Source organism: Neltuma alba, unplaced genomic scaffold, assembly GCF_004799145.2.
Source record: "Neltuma alba isolate B1F8T4 unplaced genomic scaffold, ASM479914v2 tig00012668_pilon, whole genome shotgun sequence".
Lineage (NCBI taxonomy): Eukaryota > Viridiplantae > Streptophyta > Magnoliopsida > Fabales > Fabaceae > Neltuma > Neltuma alba.
The window spans coordinates 8,214-26,873 of record NW_021637101.1 but is presented as its reverse complement, the minus strand read 5'-3'; the positions used below and the strand labels follow the sequence as shown (position 1 = coordinate 26,873).

Below are 18,660 nucleotides of genomic sequence, written 5' to 3'. Positions count from 1 at the left end.
TGTTTTTTTTCAATCTTAACCTATCCTTTTTCAAATGACCTCATTTTGAATGACAGACAAATTATGCAGTTGTACAATGAGAGGAAGAGAAATAGGTTAAACCCTACGCGAAGTGGGGTTTACTCTTCTCTAAATTGCACAACTGCACTATGCAACAAATCTAAGACTGTAGGGGTGTTTGGCAATCTCCAACCATGATTTCAGAAGCATTTTTCCGTAAAACGAGACAAATTCTTCCACATATTTACTTCGTAAACCGTAAAAGCACTTCTGAAACTATGGTTTGGTTTCTATTCAAACACCTCCTGTGTTTGGGTGACACCCCAAACCATAGTTTGGAGAATAAATCACCCAAACACCCCCCAAAAACCAAAACCATGGTTTTGGCTCCAAACCATAGTTTTGAAAAAGCAAAATTTTTGCTTTTGGAGAAAAAAGGGAGAGTGTGAGAGTCGATAGGATATGTATCTTATTATTTTTTTATAAACATATTTTTTTATAAACATATTTAATCTTATATTTTATAAATATATATATTAATTATTTATTAATTATATTATCTTATGTATTATTAATTATGTTAAAAAAAAATATTTATTAATAATTTTATTCCTTCAAATTAAAATATATCATAAAATCTATTTTTTTTGTAATTATCATATTAACTTATGTCTTTTTTTAGTAATTTGTATATATAAAAAGTGCTTCTGATAACAACTATCCAAACACTCTCACTTCTCAAAATCATTTTTTCATAAAATCTATTCTTTCCAGAATCTATTCTTTCCAGAATTTATTCTCAGAATCACTTTTCCAAACACGGTTTGGTTTCATCCAAACACACACCCTAAATCTGAGAAATCTTGCAAATTACTTTAGCAGGAAGGAGCAAGTGTTAACGAGTACCCACTATAATGCATGGGAAAAGGCAAGAAGGAGGAAACTTTAGAACCATCCCAAACAAGATCTATTAACAGTTCACTTAATTGTTCCTTCAAGTAATGTCTAAACAATAACGTACAAAAAAAGAAAAACACTATCTCCTATGGTACATGGCTCCAAAATGAGAGTTCAGTCCAGCTATTGAGTGAGAGGAAGACATTCAAGCTCAACTTCCAGCTCCCCTCTCTCCACATTCATCAGCTTTACAGATATTTCCTGTCTGATCTTCCCATCTTCGAGGGAGATGGCACCATCTTTAACGAGAGCGCCATCTGAACTTGCCACCCATTTTTCAAACTCCATGGACTCGTTGACTGCAGATTTCTCATAGGCTTTTGCAGCTGCAAGTAGGGGTTGGATGTCTATTTCAGCCTCTCCCATGAAATCATCAGTTGAGAATGTATCTTTGTCATACACATGCTGCACAATGAAACATGAATGCATGGCAAGGTGAAACATGGGCTAAATTATCAAGAAAAGGTTAAAATGGAGCTGATTTTGGGGATAAGTGTTGCTTAGTTCAACTCAAAGCTTAGGTTACTAAGTACATACTACCTACCCAATTGATTAATTTGGGAAGATTAAAGAAGTTATTAAATTACTTTAATATATTTATATTTATCATTTTTCTCCAAACTAATTTGCTTCATTCATAAATTGATATATAATTTAATGATACATACAACTGTTTTAAAGAGATCATATGACATATGCTATAATTAAATAATTTAGTAACTTTCTTAATTCTCCAAATTAGTCAACTATGTCTTATATTAAGGACTAGAGGTAATATTTATGAATGATCCTCAACTAAGGTCTTGAGTTTGAGCTTGGCTTAAATCTAAATTAGTTGGAAGTATCAGACAAATACATGATTCTCATGCAGAAAGGAAAAAAAAAAATCATGAATGATCAAATTATAATCTCTAACACATCCTCTTACATGAAAGTCTTTTGGGCTTGAAGTATGGACAATGTACAAACTAGCCAAACCTTGTGATCAAATTTCAATAATCACAAAAAATGAAGGCAATGAAGATTGAACTTTCCATTTGACCACTTGATAATACAATTATGATGATTATACTAGCAAAACTAATATCATTCTTCTTTTGTGAATCTTAACAAAAATTGGTGAGCAATTGGACTCACCACTTTAAGTGGAGGGAATGTTGTGCGGAATTGATAACATTAGGCTCTCATTCCAGACAGGATTCAAATTGTTCTTTATAACTCGTGTCTTTACTGACTGCAAAAAGAAATATTCAAAAAGTCACATTGTTAATATATCTCATTTCTCTTGTTTAAATGCATAATTGCAACTAGTTAAGAGGTAAAGATGCTCACTTGGTGACCCAAAGAAAGGATGACATAAGGATCACTAGTCATTACATCCCGGACAGCCAGGTTAGTGCCTTTGACCACGTTAACCTTTATCAACCCAACAAATTCCACCATACCTGCCTGTTAGAGTACATCGACAGAAATAAGATTCAGTATCAGTATTCAGATAATAAGCTAGTATTTTTTTTGTTTCAATATATAGAATAGGTATAAAATGGAAGAAGCCTAACGTAATTTATCTGGCTTATCTAGATTATGAAGCTGGAAGACATTTGGAGAAGGATTTCTCATAAGTCAGAATTAGGAATGTGAAGTTGTTGTCATGATTGTTCAGTCAAATGAGGAGACAAAAGTGGGGAGGGAATGCAATTTATGATAGCATCTTCATAGAAATGATTCCCTCAAAAAGATGGGAAGACAATTATTTGGTGGCCAGCTGACAGGGCCAGCATTAATAAAAGAAAAAGACCATACCAATGAGTTGCTCTTCTTTGAAGCCTTAATATTATCAGGTTCTTTTCTTCCCCAGCTGTTACGAAATGCACTCCCAATACGATTTTTGTTTCCTTGTTTATTATAATTTTTCTTGTCTATGCATGAGGAAGTGCTCTGTTGTGGTATAAAGGGGCAGGACAACTGTTCTTCACACCCCATAAATTGTAGCAACTCGTATTTCCTCCTGAGTAACCAAAATGTACATTCAATCATTCATTAATGAGAATGGTGAAAGTTCCTCAATAAAAACATATGTACAATCATTTGCTTCAATTACCTGATAAAGTCAGTACGCTCCTCAATGGAGGAACTTGGCTTTGGCTTTTTCATATAACTAGGGATGCAAGCTTCGTACTTTCATTTACTGATGCATTTCCTCCTAACTTTGCCAGTTCAGAAACTTCATCATCTGTCCATTGATCTAGCTTCAATGATAGAACCTGCAATGGTAAGATCAGATTAGAATTTAAATTTGCAAATGACGCTGTAAATATATGTAAGCAGTATGTGGTAGGTACTAAATTCCGTTCAGATATCGTCATGAAATCGCCTTTTAGTATTAAGAGAACAAATTCTTATTGTTTTGTCCATTTATTCTTGGAAATGGTTTCAATAACAGATATTCATCAATTATATGCACTATTAACTCTTTAGTTCTGATGAGTGACATTCAACTTAATATCTAGAAATCTTAAATTATGATATCTATTCAATCTACCCAGCATTTTATCTTATTCATGTAAAGAGAGGTGCTACCATACAAACGAGAAAAAGAAGGGAGACCACAGGAAGGTGTATCACTGGTTATCACTTGACAAAGGGTCTTCAAAAACAGAGGATATAGATATATTTCCATATCCTCCTGTTCTGCTAAAGATACAGATTCCAGAGTCTAAAATCAGATGATGTTTCAAAGGGATAGATAATAGAAATTTTAAAGAGGCAATCATATCATAATTCTTAACAGGCAAGGATAAATTTATATCCTGCCAAATATTTGCAGATATGATTATGCGAGTCAACATTTAATTGGCCAATAAAGACTACATCCTTGAAAAGGCATAAGATGATATTGATACAAAGGCAGTTCAACTATCACTAATAGACTCATTTACAAGCTACGTTGAGAACATACCTTTGATATATGAACTCCTAGGCTTCTATGTATGCCAGAACATTTTATGCAAATAAATGCTCCAATATTTGAAGATCTGATTTCCAAGGGGGAAAAAAGCAGATAATATCAGGTAATGTTTTCTCATAAAAGTAACTTCTCACTAAAACCTAAGAAATATTATATATTATCTATGTTATCACAACATTAGAGAGATTATTTTACCAACCAATCCAACACGTGAAATGAAGAGTAAGAAATTAAAGTCAATTCTCCAGGCAGCATAGTATACGAAGTGAAAAGGCACCAAGGAAATTGATTTCACTTTTGATACCAGAGCAGCAGAGAGCAATATGAACTACTGCCATTTTGTGTTGCCTTGTAATTTTGAGTGGTCTAAGACTAGTTATCTTGTTTTGAAACATACCTCAGCTGGATCCTAAACTTGAGGTAACAAATTCTTAATATAAAAATATGAATCGTGGAAGTTCTTGACCTAGGAGGAAACCGCTCTCAACAAGCAGCAAAATGGTTAGGAAAGATATTTCTAGAATTCTGTATAATCTCCGTATGCATATCCAAAAGCACATATTTCTGTCATGTTGAACAAATGGAAATTCTGTTCCAAGTGAAGTGCCAATAACCTTTTTGAAAAGGGACATTAAACTCACGGTTAATGCAGACAAGTAAGGAAAATTATTGTCTAGGATGAAATTTAAATGACATCAAGTCTGTAATCTGAGGTGATGATATTTAAACATGAGAATAGAAAAATCAAGGAGGCCAAATTCTGTAAGAACTAAGAATCAGTATGATACTTACACCCATTTTGGCTCAGGAGATCCACAATCAGCACAATACTTGTTCCCTGCTTCATGCATCAACTTCTCCAACCTTTCTAGAGGACCTATTAATTGGAAACACGAAGAAAAGGAATAAGATTTGACTTAAATTGATTATGTGTAAAAGATTCATGTAATAAATTTAGTCTTGAAAAAATAATAACTGAGGTCAGGATCAGAGGCGCAACACATATTACACATAATAAAATAGGCCCTTGAGCAGTTTTCATTTCCTGCTGCCTGCAATTCAATCATCGAATTGTACAACACTTGTGCATTACTTTAGGCTGTTGTACTATGCTAGGTCATCCATTGTGAAATTCAAATTAATATGATCCATCTGAATGGAGATAGTGCGGTGCGGTTTGACGGGAACTCCCTTGAAACTATATTCTAAATGAGTCTGAAGGTGTTTGACAAAAAAGGAAAAAGCATCACACGTCATTCTGAAAGTTGGCTTAGCTCTTTCTACTGACAAAAAAGTGGTGCTATTCAATTAGCACGCAAAATATAACAAGTTTCTTCATGATGTTAAATTATTGATCACTAGGATAAAGTTACATTAAGGCAAGTACATACTTTGATCAGAATTTAAATAATATGAGATTTACAGTACCAGAAGAAGGTGGCCGCTGATTCTTTTGGGATTGCAAATTTGGAGTTTCAGCGCACAAAAGATCATAAAGGCAACATCCTGACCCTGCAGCTGAAACATTTCTTTCATCAGTTAGCCTACCAATAATTGGAAACAAGATGATACTTCACAGGAAGTAACTTCCAGTTTTGCATAATCTCAATAACCTGAATCAGAAAGCTCACATGAATATTAAGAAATGAAAAATGAACTGTGTCCTTTAGTTGTCAACCATTATTCTTGAACCAACATTTTAGAGATAACACTAACTCTTTTTTTCTTTTTTCTCAAAAGTCAACTTTACAAGCTTACAATTATTAAAGGAAGGAGAGACTCGTGACTCCAAAATTTGCTGATCACGTTCACATCCTGATTCTAACTTGAATTAATCTCCGGTTTAAATGAGAAAAGTTGCACGTTATGGTTTCTCAATTGTTGTGAGGCCTCCAGGGCCCTACCCCCCCAACTCACATTCATGTCAAGACCCTATTGTCCCTATAAAATGACAAGACAGGGATTGATTGAAACATGTATATGTATGTCATAATCCATACATACGGCACACCAGTTCTTTTCCCTGACATTAAAAGGTTTAAAATACTGATTATCTACCGGCGAAAAAGAAATCTCTAAGTTCCAGTTACTTTTGACTTAAAAGTCTCATTACTTATTCAACCTTTGATGTTACCAGAGGGTGCAATAACTATATCCTATCAACTCGAATTAGAAGTAGAAATGGGTCTCCTCATGGAAACCAGACGTTTGCGGTGAATAATCAATCAGCACATGTTTCTGCTAACATTCCTAATTTTAAAAGAAAAAGTTGTCCACGTATAGAAAAAAGTTGTCCAAATATTCTATAGCCTCAGAGTAAGAATATAGAAAGGGGGCTTTTCATAACCAGATTTTTTATGCAAATAATTAATCAACGCGTGATTCCATGAATATCGTTAAGGAGCAAAACAATTATCCAAACAATCTATAAAGACTCAAAATTTATTTTACAAAAAGAAGGGGAAATGAACAAGTGAGTCCAGCAAATGTTGTTCCATTCTTCTGCAAGAAGAAAAGCAGAAGGAAATAGAAAGTTTCAACCTGAGACACCATTGAGCTCAACATTATTATGATGCCGTAAAGACATCTTCTGCCTCTAATATTTCAATCCCCAAATCAAGAAATGACGCTACAATCTGAGAACAGCCATTGACCCGCTAGTTCTCTGCATGTAATTATAACAACCATGCTCAGCACAAAAAAAGGATGAAGCCATCAAGATGTAATCTTTTGATTTGTTCATCTTTGCAGAGAATAATATACTGTTCAAAATAGGAGTAAGAAAAATAAACAAACCAGGGCGCAGTCGTTGCAATGAGAGGCCCAAAACAGGTAGGAAAAGTAATAGTTCTCAGCCGAAAACCTTACAAATCAGATTACACCCTTATCCTCTCGAGGAGACAACGGCCCCTTGTCTTCTGTAAATCAAAGCTTTCTTAAAAGGTTTCTGGGTTGGCGGGGGAAGATTAAAATATCATACAAGTTAGTTGGAAAGCCAGAGAATATTAATGGTCTGTGAGGGAATTGGTTTTCGAAAACCGTTGAAGTTGAAAGCTGAAACTTCGAGAAAACAGCAATGAGAAAGAAGAAAAAGGGAGATTCAACGGAGAGTGCAAGAAAGATTCAGAAAACTAAAAGACAGGTCTGATTCGGATAATGTGCAAACGATTCTATTCTGACAAATATCGTAAATTTTGTTCGAAAATGTGTAAATGTGAATCATTAGGCATCAAAAGTCATCGAATTTTTGGAAATGAAGCTCATTTCTGATAAATGATTGCCTGTCGACAAACCAACATTCAAGTATTCAACCTTCACGAGCGAAACGCGCTCAAAGAGCGCGTGCTTTTCTTGTGGGCTGAGTTGGTCTGATTTTCTCAAATAAAAACCTCATTAATTGTCCCTATTAATTTTCGGCCAAAAAGCATTGTCCTGTTTTATTATATTATCTTTAATCATATCTGTCAATTTATTTTTAATATAGGTAAAAAATTTATTTTTAATAGATTAATTGAATATTATTATCTTATTGGCAAAAACAAATTGATATAACAACTTTTCACATATAGAGGTAAAATAATACTCCTTCTTTTCTAAATATAAAAGTTAGTTATAAATATAAAATTTTAATTCATTTTATCTTTTATATATATGATTTTTATTCAAATTGTAAGTTAATAGATAATTTAATATTACACGGGATTATTTTAAGAAGATAATATCATAGTTTTTAAAATTAAATGATTTATTTAGTTTTTAACCTATTCAAATTAATTAAATATTTTTATTAAAGATAGAAGGAATAGAATAAAAAATATAATTGAAATTGATCAATGAGAAGGAAAACAAATAAGTAAAAAGTACACAAAAATTCCAACAATTAAAATTAATATATTTTGAAGCAAATATCGCAATATTGGTTCCACTGAAAAACCAACAAAGGTAAAAAGAAATATCGCGTGTTGGATGTGGAGGCTACGCGGACGTTGACGCTGATGTGCGGAGCGGTATTGCGTGACGCGGCATCATTGAGGTCAAGAGTTATGTGGACCGCACTTGCCCAACTGCCGATATTCCCACTATTTCTCGGACGTTATATTCTCTTTTTGTAGGCACACTTTGACTTCATATTTTTGGGATTATTATATCAAAGTGATTGTTTTTAAAAAGATGGCAATAACGGTCAAGACTAAAGTAAATATATCTATTATTATAAAATAAAAATACTAAAATAGGTTTTAAATTTGAATTTTTAGCAATGTACTACACTTCCAGTTCTTAATATAAGAGCTCGTTTGCTTTTTATTTTAATTCTAAATATAAGACTCCAATGTATTTTGTCTATCATATTTATCTACTTTTTTTCCTAAGATAGTCATTGTAATAATAGTAGTTTTAACTAATGCACTTGATTAGTAAAAGTATTCTAGAAAAAAAAATCTATTTATTACAAATAAATAACTTTATACACTTCCTTAATCTACTCAAATAGTCCCTTACAACGTAGCGAAATAAGATTCGAATCCCCACTAGGAGAGATGTCCACATTTAGTGCCCAACAATGTCTTGAAGAGGATTGCCTCCAATGGAATGATACCTATGCTTTAGCCAAAAAAAATCTACTCAAATTAATTAATTAGCTCTTATATTAAGGACAAAAGGTAATATCTGTAATTGAAAATGTAAGAATTTATGTAAAATATGATGTGTTGATGATTGATTATATTTAATGAGATTGCAGTCTCTAAAGCAAAGGAAGTCAAGTAGTAGAGGAGAACCACTCCTGGTCCTTGCCTCATGCACGGCTGTACTCTAAACGCAATGCCTATTCAAAATGAACTTAAGCAAATAATTTGCCTTGATAAATGACGATTATAAATAAAATAAGCATTTCAAAAAATTAATATGAACAATATCCAAGTGTAAGTCAAATCCCGTTACTATTCATAAGCTTTTATTATTATGTCTCATTTATAGAGACACCACCATTAAGTTCCCAATATCTAACAGGAAGGAAAAAAAATGGTCATGATGAAATAATCAAGGTTCCCTTTTTTCTCTTCCGGTTAAACCTGCAATTTATTAATAGAAAGAATGTCAGTTACTTGCCAGAGGCAAGCATAAAATATCAAGAGTAGAAAGGTGAACTAAATTAGAAGAAACAATAATACTACTTCTCATCCTTAATATAAAAATTTGTTGACTAATTTGAATAGAGTAAAAAAAAAATTAATTAAGTTAGTTATTTATAATAAATATATGTTATTTTTCTTAAAATATTATTACTAATCTAATGTATTAACTAGAATTATCATTATTACAAAAACTAACTTAAAGAAATAAATAAATAAATATGAAAAACAAAATAAATTTAAATCTTTTATTTAGAACTACTATTACTACATAACTAAGAACTAAAAAGAGCCAAATCAGACTTGATATGTTTGGAGGATTGTTGGAGAAAGTCACCCTTTGAAAGCGCCTCATTTTAAAGCAAACCATGATCTTTGTGACTCCTCTATTAGCCCAGAGCAAGTTTTCTCCAAGCCGCAATGGCCCATCATGTGTATATGCGTGTGTGTGTGTGCCCGGACTGTATGCACTATCTGAAACTGAAAAATATTTCCTTTTCCAGAACAACATCAATAATAAAATAAGAAAAACTTGACGCTTCGTTTTGCTTTTATTGAACCACACCTTCCATCCCTTGCTGCAGTATGTGCTAGTAGTTACAGTGGACGAGACCTAGCTTCACTTCCGAGAAAGTTATAGGCAGATTTCAAGTGATCTGTACGGACTTGGATCTCAGAAAGACCTTGCAGGCAGAGGTTGTAGATCCTTGATGAATGACCTTACTTCAACTTTTTCCCAGATGCAGTTATATCCAACATGGAACAATGTTATATCAACCGAACTCAATCTTTGACAAGTCATAACATGTCCCAGTCACGATGTAGAGTTCTTTTTTTTTGGGGGGGGGGGGGGATGCAGGGAACCTTACATGAATGTATGAGATGAATTTGATTGTTTTAAATTAAAAATAAAACTTCTACACTTGAAGAACGTCTATTTCAGACAAAAACCAATTCTAAACCACGCAACATCAAACGAAAATATTAACTCGCTTGGGTTTCAGCTTTGAGGCCATTGTCTGCTGAACCAGTTGAGCTCGGTGAGCTTTCTGATGATTTTACTATATTTTTAATGTATCTCCAGCAGCGCTTGTGAACCCCACTAATTTTCTTTGCAGCGTCTGCTGCAGGCAAGCCTGCAATACGTTGTAAAAAATTAGAAAAGCCCCATGACAGTAGGAAAATATCTTGAACAAACCCCCATTTTTAAACCCATAAACAACAGAAATAAACTAAACTAAGCATCAACTCAATCATTTAGACAACATAAATAAATTTAAGATTGCATCCAGATGAATAATTCATAAGAAGTATCCCAGGTGAGAATGCAACAGCATATAATAAAAAAGAATATTAGCCAAAAGGAATTCAAAAGTTTAATGACTATCCATTTAGTTATTTCTCTGTGGTTTATATATTCCACTAAAGTGATTGAGAAGGGATTTTGCTAATGCTTCAGATTGCAAAGACTTCAACCGAGTAACGAATGCCATACAACGCAGAAAATATATAAGGAGCAAAGGTTATCACAAAAAATAATGTTGTAAAAAAATCAGAACCAACAGCCACCAAAATTGCGAAAGAAACTCAATAAATGCATCCTTGGTATTCCATCTGGAATGCCTTATGCCTAAATGTAATTCCTCGCCAAGAAAGTGCCTTTGGAGCTAATTCAGTTTCTATGCTGGAGAACATGTTTGGACAGTCCCAAATTTGCATTTTCAAGCAACATAATTGCTCCCCCCCGCCGGCTTGGGGGCCCTGCTGCCCCCCGGGGGGGAGTTTATCTGTGAACGCATTCTTACATGTCCACAGAGCTTAGAAACTCCCCCCTCCTAACAATATCTCCGTCTGAGAAAAAACAGTGGTAGAGTCATAACCACGAACAATGAGGCAATTCATCCATCAGAAAGGCAAACTCAAACTATAGTCTCATTGAAGAATACCACTACAACGCATGATCACTACCTTCAACGATTGTCAGGATATAATAGTTCAAGTACTCTTGCATTGAAATCTTTCGCAGTATGATGAGCAAAACTAAAATGACAATAGGGAAAAACAAAAGGAGGGAGGGGCAGAACAAAAGAAACCGCAGGATGATAAGAAACTTTAGACTGACCATTTTTATGAACTATTCCCCATGCCTTGCCATGCCTTCCATCCTGAAAATTCGGTAGACGCATAAAATGTAAGTCTTTAACAAACTAATGCAAAAGCGCATTTGCTGGATAAGGTTAAATTCAAAGGGACAAAAAGACCTTGTAGAGATTGATTTTGGTGATTTCATAAGAGACGTCAGTCCAGTGAGTCTTGGCCATGTGGTATCCGATTCCCCAGTTCGGCAAGAACTGAGCGACCTCGAACAGGTTCTTCTTCTTTCTTCTCTTGGACTTCTTAGAGGTGGTAGGGTTTTGAGAAGCGGAAGAAGCCGAAGACGAAGCAGAGCTGAAGTTTCTGAAGAGACTGAATGAATATCTGAATAAATGAGAGCCTCGAAGAGGCAGGGCTGTGCTAGCGAGAGCAGTCCCCATTCCAGTACTTCCCTTTCTGACAAACTAAAATCACTCCTCTCCTCCTCTTGGCAGCTGCTACCCAATCCAATGATGCTCTAATCTCGAAAAACAATAATCTTGTTACAATGCTATGAGTAATGCTCTAAGTTAGTAACAACTGGCAATGCATCAATTCAATTTGCTCAGCGATGGAAGAGGACGTCATCATACACAACGTTTATGCAAGGTTTCTACAGAAGCATATAGAAGCAGAAAAAAGATTATACTTGTAAGTCTTTAAAATTCCGTACCTGACGAGAGAACGCCGCCGACGATGTCTGATCTGAATCAGTAGAAGCGAAGACTATATGAGTCCCTCCTTCTGAATCAACTGGAAGTCCGGTAGATTGGGAAGAGAAGGGATGCGAGACTGTGAAGTTAAAGAAGGAGTGAGAGAGATCTGTCAAAATTGTGGGGATTGCGGGAGAAAGACACAGAAGCGACGGCTGAACCCACGCTCGACGATCCTCGGGAGCGGGGGAAAGGTTGGCCTATAGTCTTAAAGCCGGGACCGCATTCCGTGCTCATCAGCCTGATGAGCTCGGCGTGCTCATCACTCAAAACGCCAGCGTTTTGAGTGCTGAGCAGTAGAGGGCCTTAGTTTTTTTTTTTTTTTTGGCTTTTTTTTGCTGTCCTTGTTCATCATTAAAAAAAATTATGGTTTTTAATATGAAAGCTTGTTTAAATTTTATCTTGATTCTAAATATAAGATTATAATCTATTTTATCTCTCATATTTATCTATTTTTTCTTAAAACAGTCATTGTAATAATAGTAGTTTTAACCAGTACATTTGATTAGTAATGACATTTTAGAAAAGACAACATCTATTTATTACAAATAACTAACTTAACTAGTTTTTTTTAATTTATTTAAATTAGTCAGTTAATTCTTATATTAAGGACCAGAAGTAGTATATATTAAAATTATTTTTGGATTAAGTTTCATTGAATACTCTAAAATAATTTTTCATGTGTATTCAGTAAAAATATGGATGCATCTAAAAAATATTTTTAAAGCATTAGATGAATCACAAAATATTTTAAGATGTTAGATGCATTTGACAAAAAAATTTCAGGATGATAGACGAATCAAAAACTATTTATAGGATGCTGGACTTGCTTGAAAAATAATTTAAGGTGTTAGATAATTACAAGAAAAAATACATTAAGATGTGGGACACATCTAAAAAAATATTTTAGTATGCTAGATAAAACACAATATTTTAGAATAATAAATATACCTGCAGAAAAATATTTTAGAGTATTAAATAAAACTTAAACCAAAAATAATTTTTATGCATATATTTTTTTTAAATAATAAAGGTGAAGGGGGGAGAGACCTAAGGTCCCACGGTGCTCATCAGCCTGATGAGCACGGAATGCGGGCGCCTTAAAACCCCACTCTAAACGCCCAGCATCATCAATCATCAAATAAATAAATAAATATTTTTCTAGTCTGGTTCGTGCAGTGAAGAGAAATAATATTTTTAGATTCTATTTATAAAATACTGAGAGAAACCTTTTATACGAATATGTAATTTTAGTCTTTATTTATTATTGTGTTAATTTTATTTATAAAATGTATAATATAAACTACCTCCAGTTCTAATTATAAGAGTTAGTTGACTAATTTGAGGATATTAAGAAAAAAAGTTAAGTTAGTTATTTATAATAAATATATGTTGTCTTTCTTAAAATATCCTTACTAATGAAGTGTATTAGTTAGAACTTCCATTGTTAGAAAGACTATCTTGGAAAAAATGCATAAATATGAGAGACAAAGTAGATTGGGGTCTTATATTGAAGATCAAAATAAAAATAAACGAGATCTTATATTAAGAATTAGAGGTAGTATTAATTAGAGATAAGGTTGGAAAGTCATTAAATTTTAAATAAAAATTAATAAAATTTAAGATTTTTTTAAATAAAATGATTTATAATCAAGAGTAAGCATACTGAGCTTGGGCCTTTGCTTTGTTCGATCATGCAACCTCTTGATGAGTTTTATCTACTTATGGGGGAAGTGACAATTCTTAGAAAGTTAACTTCCTAAAAAATCATTTTTTTTTATTTGAACGACGGAAATTTTCAAGGAAGTAGGACTTAAAAGTTTTGCTTAGGAAATTGCTCCCTCCTATCTTTTTGTATAAAATCTCATTACATGGTTTTTCGCTTCTTTATATTATTTTTTTTGGGGCCAAACTTCTTTATATTATTCGGTCTATTGTTTAACGGCGTCTTAAATAAAATTGAGATGAGGCCTATGTTAACTGAAAAAATTGATTGAATATAACCAACGGTTAATCAAAGAGGTTAGTTGTTGACAATAATATTAACACAGTTGAAATTATGATTAAAAGAGGTGTGCATATTGAATGTCTGAAAATACTACCTCCTATCCTTAATATTACTTCTGGTCTTTAATATAAAACTTTATTTGATTTTTATTTTGGTACTAAATATAAGATCACAATTCACTTTGTCTTTGATATTTATGCATTTTTTTTAAAAATAGTCCTTCTAATAATAATAGTTCTAACTAATACACTTGATTAGTAAGACTATTTTAAAAAAACAACACCTATTTATTATAAATAACTAATTTAACAAATTTTTTAATTTGTTTAAATTAGTTAATTAATTCGCATGCTAAGCAGCTGACTTTGTATGAGTATGACCAAGGGTGTGTTTGGGATCATGTTGGTGACCCCAAAAGTAACTGCTACACTGCAAAAAACAACTTCTGACTATTTCTTTTGTTTGGATCCACGATTGTCTAAAAAGTCCTTTTCTCTTCTATCACACGGTGGAACAAAAGCCACAAAATGTAGCTTTTCTGGTGCATCACGGTGCGGCAACATCATGAGCCCCTTAAATTTGTTACCTACCCAAGTTGCCCTTCTACCCAAGGACGGGATGAAAATTAACAAACCTTTTTCTGCGAATGATTATGAGATGCTTTGTTTTTCTTCGCCAGAGAAGAAGCAAAAGAATCTTAGAGATACAATGGTGGGTCTGTGAAATTATAAGACGCTGAGGTGGGGAGAAGGATTTTGAGACGCTGAGGTTTGAGAGGGATTTTGAGACGCTGAGGTGGGGAGAGGCTTTGAATGATTATTGTTGCTGCCATCAAGGACAAATTGACAGAGGCAAGGTTGGGGAGGGGTGGAGAAGGCAGGCGGTGGAGTGAGGAGAATTGATTAGAGATTTCAGGATTAAAAAAAAAAAAAGCCAGAACTTTTTTTATTTTCTGTTAAGGTATCTTTTTGTTTGTTATTTCATTATCTAAAATCTTATATTCAAGTAAGTTAGTCCAAATATCTCTAATCTCAAGGGATTATTCAAATATATCTGCATCATTGTATTTATTTTTATTATTTAAAATTTATATACATTTTTATCCATTAAACATATCTAATTAAGTACTTTAGAGCTATTTTTATTTTTATAATTTGTTAATTTTAATATTTCTCTTAAAATTTTCACATTATGTACATAATATATATATGTCATTTAATAAAATTTATATCCTTTTCAGCCATTTTACATCTAAACTTACTTTTACATTTATTATTCAAACAAGTTTCAGCTTCTCAAACTGGCTTTTTTCTAAAACCCAATCCAAACATAAATCACATTACCCTATCTGACTTTTACTCAATCTGACTTCTGTAAAAGTCAGATTGAAAAAAAAGTTACTTCTCCACTGCTAATCCAAACACACCCCAAGAGTGTGCTCCCTCGGCCCGGCCTGCCCACGCAGTCACTCGCCCGTGCTGGAGCGAAACCCACTCTACCCTTCAGTGCTTTGGCGGAAGTAGCTGCCCTATTGTTACCGGTGGCCGTCGATCTATCCGCCGTCTGCTACGGGTAACTTTCCTTTCTTAATTTCTCTTTGCTTTTCTACGGCCGAAAAGTGCTTTTGGGCTATGAAATCAAGTCCTGATTTTCCATCTCCATTCCTTGCACCATCAGAGCCTACCCTGAAGCTCTCTTCTTTGCTTTCTATAGATTATATATTTTGAATTACCAGGATTATTCATTTCTGGTTCTTGCTGCCCCATTTTGCGTTTCTTTGACGGGAATGGTTAAATTTATCAGGCGTATATGATCGTGGCTGCTGCAGTTTGTGAGTCATGTGTAACTTTTTTTTTTTTTTAATTATTCAAGTCATGCAATAAATTTTTTGCTTTTTTCTGAACGTTGAATTGAATTTTCAACCGTGAAGTTTAAACTGCGGGGAGGTTATTGGATTAGATTAATAATTTTGAGCTGGACATGATCCTTTTAAAGTGTTGTTGTTTTACTATTTATGCAAAGTTTGAGGCGGCGGGTTTTGCTTGTGTAACTTTTTCTCTCTGGTTTACAGTTTACCTTCATGTGTTTGGCCCAGAAGCAGTCTATCTTGTGGCTTTAGGGTGTCTCATTCAACTTCCATGTGGTGTTTGGTCTTAATTTTAACCAAAACAAATTGAAAGTTTATCTCAATGTACTTTGAACAGCTTCAAAATCTTAGATGTAACCTAAAACATTCAATGTATAATTGTATAAGTAAATCGGAGATGTGAAATACTACATGGTGGTTAAGTGGTTATTGAACAAATCATAGGGGCGTTCAATGACATACATCAAGTTACAGGGAGGGGTGAGAAATCAAGTCTGGGCCAAATAATAGGAGTATATTGAAAGTTATCCTTCAAGAAGATTTGATACATCTTATTGTGTGAGTTTTATGACTTGATTTTATTTATCTTCAAATGATGTAAGTTGACGTCTGAATATTGTTTCTACTTAGTTTTATTGTTCTACTTAGAGTTATTGAGTGAGATCTTTCAATTAATAATCTATTCAAAAACTTGGTCGTTGATAAAGCACAGTGGCACTGTATGATCTATGTAGCTGACTTTATCTAATCGGATAAGGTTTTGTTGTTATTGTTGTTGTATTAATATACATGTTCTGTTTTTGTGTATCTGACAGATATTTATCTGCCGCAATACGAGTTGTCAATGTGTGTTTTACTCAACTGACTTGCAATTTTGAGAGAGATAGCAACCGTGCAAGCTCAGAATGAGTTTGCTTTCAAGAATAAGGCAACATATACCTAACGGGTTATATAGACGACCTTTTCATTTGGCTTCAGTAGGGATCATTCCGAGCAAATTAAATTTGGTTTCAAGAAATTTTGGTGAAGCTGCAAGGAAAGAGGAGGAGGACGTAGAGGAAGTCGAAATTGACCAGAGAAGACTCCCAGCTGATTTTGATCCCGCAACATTTGATCCTACTGAGCATCGAAGTCCTCCGTCAGAGAGAGTTTTCAAGCTTGTTGATGAAATGGCATCTCTAACACTTGCTGAAGCTGCGGAATTGGGCCCTATCTTGATGAGGAAAATGGGATTGAAGGAGATGCCTACTGTGGGATATATGAAACCAGGAGCTGCTAACTTAGCTGGAATGGCAGCGAAGGCACCGGCTGCAGCAAAGGAGGAGAAGAAGCCAGAAAAGACCGTATTTGAACTGAAATTGGAGTCCTACGAAGCAGCCTCAAAAATTAAAATCATCAAGGAGGTCCGAGGCTTTACTGATTTAGGCTTGAAGGAAGCAAAAGATTTGGTGGAAAAAACACCCTCAATTATAAAGAAAGGCGTTTCAAAGGAAGAGGGAGAAGAGATAATAGAGAAATTGAAAGCTCTCGGTGCAAAAGTTGTCATGGAATGAAGGTAAACCGATAATTGTTCTTCTGAATAATTGTCGAAATGTTTATTTCAATATTCCAGGTCGCCTGAACTCAAACGAAAGTTAATAATATACTATCATCATTTTTGCCTATTTCTGTGGACTGACAGTCTTCCTGAGGTTGCTTTTTCATTGTTGCCAGTTCCTGAAATTTAATTTTGGGCAACTATTTAAAGGTATCATTCATTGACAAAGATCATCATATAACCAATTTCACCTAGTGGGACAGGGCTTATTGTTGTTACTGTTGTTATATTTAAAGGTGCCCTTGATTTCCATCATGAAGGATGTTACGGCTAAGTCCTTCCACATAATTTTTGAATTGGGGAGAATATGCGAAGGATCTCTCTCTACGTACAACACATTGGGTGATGCCTTGAAAACTGTATGGCCTCTTTGAGATTAGTTGTTTATGTGACAGAAGCATACTATGTTGAGATCCTTTGCATATTCTCCCTGCTTTGAAACTTCTAACTATGATTTCTATCATAGATCTTGTTTTCGTTAAGGAATATACCTCGTTTGTAAACATAATAAGTTACCGTCCTATATATAAGTCATCTTCAAAAGAATTGATGGTCTCTCTTACAAGTCACTTAAGGTAGAAATATGGAGAATTAGTTACTTTTTCCCAATTTACTCTTCACAATTTTCTATGAGAAAGGTAAGAGATTGCATGTGAGAAATTCAAATATTTTTAAAGATGACGCATTTGACAAGGGTAAAATGAAAATTTCATTTTATTTATTGATAATATGAATGATTTAGAAATGATTGGTACGCAGGATTGAAGAGACAATTGCAGCTTTTGGTCTATAAATCCTATTAGCCGTATCATGGGCTTCAAAGAGTATATGCTCTAGTATATAAACAATCTAAACAATATGCAGTATTTTACCCTCTCCAGTCTCTATCACGTCTTTTGATAGTATAGATGTTCTTTATAATCTCCCCCCTCCCTGATTTCTTGATACGCTTTACAACCTTCTATCAGAAGATCAAAACTCAATTGAGTATTGAGAAGGGAACCATTGTGTTTTAAGGTAAATTGTTCTTTATTCTCCTTTACTTTGGAATACAATTTCATGTTTGTGTCATTATTGGGAAATACAATTTTTGGCTCGGTGTATAGTACCTTTAATCAACTTAAATATTTTTATTCAGATTTTATTTGTTAAATAAAGTTCAAATGGACAAACCTGTTATCTGTACAATCATTTGGCATCTAATATTGTTAAATGAAATATAAGGATTATTTGGCTCAAGATAAGTAACTCTTAAGTTGAATTTTTTTAATTAATTAATAATATT

General features: G+C 33.8%; 2 protein-coding genes and 1 pseudogene across 4 annotated transcripts; 1 reads left to right on the top strand and 2 right to left on the bottom strand.

The window, feature by feature from the left end:
- Nucleotides 1–922: 922 nt before the first annotated feature.
- On the bottom strand, nucleotides 923–7,178 carry LOC114729744 (probable ADP-ribosylation factor GTPase-activating protein AGD11; annotated as a pseudogene).
- Nucleotides 7,179–9,897: 2,719 nt separating this feature from the next.
- Nucleotides 9,898–12,061, bottom strand: LOC114729747 (uncharacterized). Of its 2 annotated transcripts, none has more exons than XM_028916781.1 (4): nucleotides 11,864–12,061; nucleotides 11,319–11,668; nucleotides 11,180–11,222; nucleotides 9,898–10,193 (listed from the first exon to the last, which is right to left on the bottom strand). In XM_028916781.1, exons 2-4 carry the CDS (start codon nucleotides 11,589–11,591, stop codon nucleotides 10,042–10,044), a joined length of 468 nt encoding a protein of 155 aa, XP_028772614.1. In that variant the 5' UTR covers nucleotides 11,592–11,668; nucleotides 11,864–12,061; the 3' UTR covers nucleotides 9,898–10,041. The 2 variants fall into 2 exon arrangements, with proteins under 2 accessions (XP_028772614.1, XP_028772613.1); XM_028916780.1 differs by having other exon boundaries at nucleotides 11,319–11,673; nucleotides 11,864–12,060.
- A 3,287-nt stretch (nucleotides 12,062–15,348) lies between these two features.
- Nucleotides 15,349–18,446, top strand: LOC114729746 (50S ribosomal protein L7/L12-like). 2 transcript variants are annotated; one of them, XM_028916778.1, is made up of 3 exons: nucleotides 15,349–15,483; nucleotides 16,594–17,333; nucleotides 18,135–18,446. In XM_028916778.1, the coding sequence occupies exon 2, from the start codon at nucleotides 16,684–16,686 to the stop codon at nucleotides 17,329–17,331; it is 648 nt and encodes a 215-aa protein (XP_028772611.1). In that variant the 5' UTR covers nucleotides 15,349–15,483; nucleotides 16,594–16,683; the 3' UTR covers nucleotides 17,332–17,333; nucleotides 18,135–18,446. The 2 variants fall into 2 exon arrangements, with proteins under 2 accessions (XP_028772611.1, XP_028772612.1); XM_028916779.1 differs by lacking the exon at nucleotides 15,349–15,483 and adding an exon at nucleotides 15,995–16,336.
- Nucleotides 18,447–18,660: the final 214 nt, after the last annotated feature.